The sequence below is a fragment of the Myotis brandtii genome, unplaced genomic scaffold, assembly GCF_000412655.1.
Source record: "Myotis brandtii unplaced genomic scaffold, ASM41265v1 scaffold115, whole genome shotgun sequence".
Taxonomy (NCBI): Eukaryota; Metazoa; Chordata; class Mammalia; order Chiroptera; family Vespertilionidae; genus Myotis; species Myotis brandtii.
Window position 1 is genome coordinate 16,940,742 of NW_005353967.1, and position 8,466 is coordinate 16,949,207.

The following is an 8,466-nucleotide window of genomic DNA, read 5'->3' on the forward strand; positions in this document are numbered from 1 at the left end:
TGGGAGGATGGGAAAGGGCTGGAAGAGGTTACTGGGGGGAAAAGGAGGGCCTATGTAATACTTTCAACAATAAAGATTTTTTTTTAAAAATAAATTTTAAAAAGAAGTATGTATTTAGTAATCTAATAAATTCAGAATATCTTAAGGGGAAAAAAAGAATATGCCATATATATAATCTTGTTATTGACAACTGCAGAACCATTTTTTTTGTAGTTTAATTTAAAAGTGTAATGGATGAGAGGGCAAAAGTATAGTCATAAGAAAAGATTCTTAGGGAATGGAAATAAACAATGTTGGCTATATTCATTGATAAAGATACAGCCAAATATAATTGACATCACATCATGCTATTCAGCCAAAGGATTATGGAGAGTGTCAGAATTTTATAGAAGTTTTCTTAACTGTCTGTAATGTAAAACCTTGGGAAAAATACATTTGCTATTATCATTCTTTGTCCTTTTAGAGTCCTTCATTTATATGCATTAGCAAACAAGTGAGTTTATTAAAGGAATGGAGCCAGGCCTCAGGTGGTGTGGCTCAGTTGGTTGGAGCATCATCTTGTGCACCAAAGGATCGTGGGCTCAATTCCCAGTCAGGACACATACCCAGGTTGCAGGTTCAATCCCAGGTCAGGGAGTACCAGAAGGCAAACAATCCATGTATCTCTCTCACGTCGATGTTTTTCTCTCTCTTCCTTCCTCTCTCTCTAGAATCAATAAAAAACATATCCTTGGGTGAGGATTAATATATATATATATTTTTTTAAAAAAGAATGGAGCAAGGACACCATTGGGTGGATTTTCTCAAAATGTATAAGGAAAATAAATTTAATTTCTATAATTTTAAATTAAATTTCTGTAATTCTCTACTGACATGGTGAACAGATATAACAAGGCAGTTTAATCTTACCTGAAGTAAGATGTTTTTGATGTTTAGGAACATATCTCTCAAGAAGATGCCTCATACGTATACCTTGGGCCACATCCAAAGCACACTTTCCATTGGCATTTCTAAATAATGGATCAGCTCCACTGAAAAGAAGTAACTCTGCCACCTAGAGGAAGATTGTTCAAATGAGGGAACATGTACAAAAGGTACATTATTGTAAATGTGTGCTAGCATACAACTCTAAGCAACATCAAATATTTCTTCCAACAATACAAAGTTTGGGTTTACCTATAATATCTTGCCCAATAAAAAATTTAATATAATTGCTACTGAACCATAATTTGTTGATATGCATATCACTTTTCTTACAAAAAATTAGGGAGGGAGGGAGGGAGGAGAGGAGAGGAAGGAGAAAAAGAAAGAAGGGAAGAATAGAAAAAAAGAAGGGAGGGAGGAAGGGAAATATCTGCATTTCAGCTGCTCCTGAAATGGGGCTAGAATATACCAAGAATGAGGACTGGGTTCTGTAGTAGTAAATGTTAGTGTAACAGGCTCCAGGAGATAGTTGTCTTCCACCTATATCTGTGATGCTGCTGTTCTCCTCAGAGTGTCAGGGAGAAACTGGTCAATCTTAATCTGTTACTATCCTTAAGGAACCTCTTCTGTGAAGCTCTTTCTGACCTCCTTCTCCACTGCTGTCCTAGAGAAAAATAAGCTCTCCCTTCTTTCATGTATATATTTTATCTTAGTGTCCAATATACTCTATATTATACTTATTTCTTTTCTAAAAAACATATTTTTATTGACTTCAGAGAGGAAGGGAGAGGAAGAGAGAAAAACATCAATGATGGGAAAGAATCATTGAAGGGCTGTCTCCTGCACGCTCCCCACTGGGGATTGAGCCCGCAACCCCAGGCCTGTGCCCGGACCAGAAATAGAACCGTGACCTCCTGGTTTATAGGTTGACGCTCAACCTCTGAGCCACGCCGGCCGGGCTATTTCTTATATATCTGTCTAAGTTTTTAAAAGGTGGGACTATGTTTTTCTTTTAAAATTAATTTATTATGCCAGGCAGCATAGCCATAGTCCTTCAGCCAACAGCTTCCTGTTGCCAGAGGAGGGCAGGGGTGCATGTGACTGTCATCTGCTGTGTGAAGGGGGTGCCTCCAGCATTCAAGGGCAAGGAACAGGGACTCCCTGGCCCGGGGGCCACTGCTCCCACTTTCTCTTCATAGTCGTCCTGACCTGCACAATGAGTGCCAACAAGGATCAGCAGATGGAACTGAAAACATTACATTCTATATATGAAGGAGATGAAAGTTTTGGGGAATTAAGTCCAGTTTCATTTCAATATGGGGAGAAAATAGTGATCCCAAAGCTTTTTAAGCTTTAGATCTTAATAGAGATTTCATGGACAGATACATACCCCAAACACCTCCAATTATATCTATGAATGATTTTTTCTAACACCACCATATCCTCAGTTGTAAAGCAGAGCATATTAGCCAAGTTACAGGAAGCAGTGGAGGTCAATCTCGGCACCACTATGACCTGCACGTTGTTCAAATATGCCAAGAACAATAAAGAATCATGGAGAATCACCATCCCATTAATTCTACAGCATCCATAAGCAATATCACCTCAGTTGAAACTCCTAATAAAGTCCCATCAAGTAAGAAAAAAGACAAAAGAGAACAACTTCAAAAGCTCAGAAATGTAAGTTGGCAGATAAAACAGATGACAAAGGAGAACTTCCTCCAGGAAATTCTATCTCCAGGATGGGTTGATGTGGTGAAGCATTTAAGCAAAACTGGCTCTTAAGGTGAAAACAGCACTTGGAATTAGAAAAAAGGGAAGAACATCCTTTAAAAAGTAAACTGGGTTCAAAATCTCTCATTACTCTTTTATAAAACAATTTTTGTATGTTTCTTTTTTTGTTTTTGTTTTTATTGCTTAAAGTATTACAAAGGGTATTACATATGTGTCCTTTTTTTTCTCCGCCCTTGACAATCCCCTGGCCTCTTACGTAAAAATGTTTTAACCTGAAAATCCATGAAGAGACTTGGTTGTATTAAATTATTTTCACAAACTTGCTGTAATAAAAGGTGAAAATGTTACTGTTTAGTATACTTTGGAAGCCTTTTCAGCTTTGTCAATGGACAAATATGGAGGATAATGAGTAACTAATATTAATTTATACCATCTTATTCTAGTGGATGTGATAATTTTTTAAAGAAGTATGAAAACCTTTTTAAAAAAACTGTCCCAGTGGGATAGAATACTGAGTGGACAATTATTCCACAGCATAATCCATATTAGGTGGCTTCTTGTCTTAATAAAGTGTTCATCTCTACTTTCTCTTAATTACTGAGGCACAAATTGCTTCAGAGAAATTTAAATACTAGTATTTGAGCTTTACACATAATATTATTTGTAGTTTCTTTTAAACTTCCATTGGTGAACTGCTTCTCTTTAATAAATGAATACTTGTTTATAATTTTCTCTTGGCTTGGGTCACAATGTTTGATCATGAAAGCTTTCCATGGTATGTGGAATAGGAGAATATAAAACAAATCTGCCAAATACATTAGAAAGCATCTGAATAGAAGTGCTGATTCCTATTTAAAACATTTCTCTTCACTGCACACCAAGATGGGAGTAAAAGATGCCTTAACATTTAATTTTTGTACAGTTGGAGCCTTTTTTTGCATACAACAGAACTTTATTAATAATGTTCACAGAATGTACTCTTATTCTGGCTAATCATCTTGAAAATTTGCAAATACTTTTCCATCTGGAAAAAAAAAAAGAACCCAAAAACCCACCCTGGATTAATTTGCATTAAGGTCAGGCTTATAGAAGACAATGGTTTTAATAAATTTCTACTTATCTGCTATTATGTATTTTTAGTTGTTTGGTAACTGATGTCTTCTAAATGATTTAAAATAAAAAACACATTTCAAGTTTTGTTTCTTTTCAAATGTCCAAAGGTATTTCTCAATCTGAGCATCTTTATAATAGAAATATTTCAAATGCCAAACTGTACTACATGCTTGATTTTTTAATGATTAATAAAGAAAACTATTAGTGCAGTTTTATCAAGGAGTTACTAATGTCTTTGTGTGATTTACAGATATTCTGTATCTGCTCCATAGTCTGTAAGAAGTGGTTTAAACTTCATAATGTAATAGAATAGATCATCAAATTTTGTAAGAGAGCTCACTCCAGACACACATGGAATGAATAATCATCATGTGTAAGGAATATCTTTTCAATATATGTGAATCCCAATACCACTGTCAACCAATCTCATACACACATATACCTCAGGACACTTTATGAAATAAAAGCTTTGTTAAAATCATGACAGCTTACATCCACTCGCCATGCCATTTCTTTTACCGACTAACAAAGTAAGCCTAATGAAAGAGGAATCAAGGTTTATCTGATATAACTTGTTCTTAGTGATGCCTAAAGATTTTCAAAGACCACTATCTTCTTGTCTAAATTTCTCCTACCATCTGTTAAATGATTTGTTCCAGATTTTTCTAAGGAACCACAGTGAACTGATCTGTAATTCTCAAATTTTACCTTTTCCTCATTTAAAAAATGTATTTTTGAATGTATTTTATTGATATAGAATTCACATGACACTCAATTCATGTAAAGAATACAATCAGCCCTGGCTGGTTTGGCTCAATGGACAGAGCATCTGCCTGGGGACTGAGGGGTCCTGGGTTCGATTCCAATCAAGGGCACATGCCCAGGTTGCAGGTTCGATCCCAGTGGGGGGCATGCCGGAGGCAGCTGATCAATGATTCTCTCTCATCATTGATGTTTTTTCTCTCTTTCTCTCCCTCTTCCTCTCTGAAATCAATAAAAATCTATTTTTTAAAAAAGAATACAATCAATGTTTTAAGTATGTTAAGAGAGTTGTGTAAACATAACCATAACCTTATTTTGGAACATTTTCATTCCCCTTAAAAGAAGCCTTTAACCATGATCTATCAATTCACTTTTCCCTACCGTCTACCTCCCATTCCTAATCTTCTTTCTGTATCTATACAGTTGGTCTTATTAAGATATTTTTTTAAAGCATACAATAGGTGTTGATGGCTTTTTCACTTTTTAAAAATATTATCTTCTAGTATCTCCTATTTTTTTTTAGTATCTTTCCAACATATAGTCAATGCCTGTGGGACAATACATTCAAGTTTCTTCAACTCTGGAATGTTTAAGAAGCTCACCCTCTCCAGCTTCTGGGTCCAGAATCAGGTTCCCAGGGCTCCCCTATCTGACATCTTTAGTCCTGTCACACCTAAAATATATGAGCAATCCAATACCTAGGGCCTGTGCCATTTTTTTCGAATCATCTTTGCCTCACCTATGAGATTCCCTGAGGTAAGCCTAGATCCTCGTCTTATGCTCTCACAATTCCTACTCTACCCTCCAACACAATTTCCTGTCCCACTTTGATTCTCAAGGAAGGGGTTCTTAAGTCAGTCCATAACAAAGCTGGAGTTTTATACTTCACCACCCAAGAGCTGGGTGAAGAAACTTGTTGGCTTACCCCAGATAAACTGAAGGGGAGGGTAAAAAGCAGACAGACTGTGACTTCACCCCACCACCTTAGGTTTTAGCTTTTAATTCTCATGACCCTTCTCTAGATTTGTACTCCTTGTCATTCTCTTTTATCTGGCCATCAATCAGGATATGCCATGGTGCCAGGAACACACGAGTCATGGAACACAGGAGTTGGCAAAAGGGAAAGTGGTAAGTAGTGAGCTTGTGTCTTTGGTCCCTTCTACTTCACTGAGGGAACAAGAGAAGGTTACATATCTGCAAAGGCTAGCGGGAGATAGCTAATTCTAGCTTGTGATGTGGAAATTAACTGAAGACTCATCACCAGGTACAGCAAAGGAAGAACTGTGAAAGAAAAGAGCTCACATTGCCCAAAAGGAGAAAAGATTCCTCACCAGAAAATGTCAGCCCTGGCAAGAGGAGAAGAAAGAAGTGCTTTGGCATTAAGTTTTCACTGCTGGAGATCAGCTGTGAAGAGGGGGTAAAGGGCAGAGAGAGGGTACATACCATTACCTGTCTAAACCTGTATTCTGCTAGCCATTAAATTAGGTCCCAGGCAGAATTCTTTCCTCCCAGCCCTCTACACAATGTTCAGAAATGATCACTTACTAGCAGGTGATACATTATCCAAAAAAGCAAAACTACCTAAAGCACTGTTTCACACTAGGAAGAAATAGGCCTATCTATCTATGACCATAGCTCCCAGCAGCCTTCCACAGCTCTGTTAGGCATTTCTTCTGAAGGTATACAGAACAGATCTTCCTGAGCCCCGTTGTTAGCCCTCTTTCCTATCCTAGGAGTTTTGAAGCCAGGGGGAATTTCAATACTGAAATAAATAACAAGATATTTTCAGTAAGTGCCTCAGCCCTGTAATGCAATGCCTGAACAACAACAACAAAAGTCAAGAAAGCTCACAGCATATTCAATTTCTGAAATAAACTATGTGTGCTAGAAATCATAATCTTTATTAATATTATCCATTATTACAGTTACTATTAATCAACTCATATGGAATTACAATATTTTGATATTTAACCAAGGTACACTTATGCTGGCGTGTATTGCCTGATCACTAAACCTATGGAGGTTCTCATGTCTTATGCCAACTCTGAAACTGATACTAGACTCCATAAAATGATATGCCTCCTATCAGGACTGGACATCATCATGTAACACTTTATAGAAGGAAACATTCTCTTGAAGCTTATAAAGAACCATACAAAATGAGTCTAAAAATGCCCAGCTGGCATGGCTTAGTGGTTGAGCATTGACTTATGAACCAGGAGGTCATGGTTCAATTCCTAAAGACACATGCCCGGGTTGCAGGCTCGATCCCCAGTGGGGGGCATGCAGGAGGCAGCCAATCAATGATACTCTCTCATCATTGATGTGTCTATCTCTCTCTTTCCCTGTCCCTTCCTCTCTTAAATCAATAAAAACATATTTTTTTAAAAGAGTCTAAAAGAAGTACAAGTTTAAAAAAATATTATATATAAACCAAAAATGTTCTAAAGTTATTCAGAATTACACATAGCCCAGCCGACATGGCTTAGTGGTTGAGCTTCGACCTATGAACCAGGAGGTCACAGTTCGATTCCCAAAGCCACATGCCTGGGTTTCGGGCTGGATCCCCAGTATGGGGCGTGTAGGAAGCAGCCAATCAATGATTCTCTCTCATTATTGATTTTTCCATCTCTCTTTCCTTCTCCCTTCCTCTCTGAAATCAATAAAAAAAAATTTTTAAGTTACATGTAAAATGTCACCTACCATATTAGGGACAATAAATCCATACACAGTAAAATTTTAGAATAATTTTGAATACTGATTAGCAGAATGATCTAAAATAATTCCTATTTTCCTACTGCTTGGTGCCAGAGCTTTTTAAGATTTGCAGAATGTAGCATTTGCTTCACAAACACAAGCATCACAGTACCTTATAATGTCCACTCATCACAGCATCATGTAGGGGAGTGATTTGGTCTTTTCCTTTGACATTTATATCTGCTCCACCTTTTACTAGTTCACTTGCTGTCTCATAAAATCCCCTTGCACTAGCTTCATGAAGTGCTGTCCAACCTATTATACAAAAAGAAAATGGTACTTGTTTATATTTGGCATCTTAATACATCTTAATAATGTTTTGTGCTTAGCCTTAAAATAAAAACTCAAATTCTAAGCTGTTTCTTTTTTTTATTGTTTTATTGCTTAAAGTATTACAAAGAGTATTACATATGTCTCCTTTTTTCTAAGCTGTTTCTTTAAAAAATATTTTTATTATACGAGATAAGATAATCTCACCATGAAAACAACCTGTATTATTTGGTGAATTCAAAAAATCTGAGGGACAAATCAAATTTCTACCCCAACTTTGTTGCAGAAAAATATAAAAGAAGTAAAGTATTTAAAACTACTCCTGCCTTCTTCAAATAAACAGGCTGTAAGGAGGGTGGGGTGTCATTATTAGCTCAGAAAAAAATGTTGGCTGCAGGCTACTTTTCTGCAAAAAAGAGGGGAGAAAAGCTTTATTTCTAGCTCAAGGTACTTCCATTAAAGTAACCCAACTGGCAGGACTACATAGAACCAGTTTAAAATTATATATTTCTTTTCTCCTTATTTGCAAAAAGCTATTCAAGGTAGTTCAATTAACAATCCACAAACTACTCCAAGAAAACCATTCATCCAGATGAATGTTCTTTTTCTCTGTTAGCCAGAGACAATGGTATAGGTTATAGAGATTTATTAAATTCCATATGATTGATGTAAGAAAATCTAAAAGTTGCATGTTAAAGATGTATTTCAGCTCTGGCTGGTTGCTTAGGGGTTAGAACATCAGCCCACAGATCAAAGGGTCTCGAGTTGGGACTCCCGGTCAAGGACACATACCTCATACCTTGGTTGCAGGTTCCCCAGCCCCTATAGGGGTACATGCGGGAGGCAACCAATTGATATGTCTCTCACGATGTTTCTCTCTCTCTCTCTCTCTCTCTCTCTCTCTCT

At 36.9% G+C, this 8,466-nt stretch overlaps 1 protein-coding gene and 1 pseudogene across 1 annotated transcript in view; one reads left to right on the forward strand and one right to left on the reverse strand.

Annotated features, from left to right (window-relative positions):
* The window catches only part of ANKRD31 (ankyrin repeat domain 31), a 150,344-nt gene that overhangs the window by 58,161 nt on the left and 83,717 nt on the right, over positions 1–8,466 (reverse strand). The window contains exons 11-12 of the mRNA XM_014549846.1: positions 7,403–7,545; positions 910–1,054 (exon numbers count right to left, since the gene is read on the reverse strand). Coding sequence (XP_014405332.1) covers positions 910–1,054; positions 7,403–7,545 — 288 coding nt within the window. The remainder of the gene's footprint in view (positions 1–909; positions 1,055–7,402; positions 7,546–8,466) is intronic.
* LOC102262120 lies at positions 2,139–2,709 on the forward strand (annotated as a pseudogene).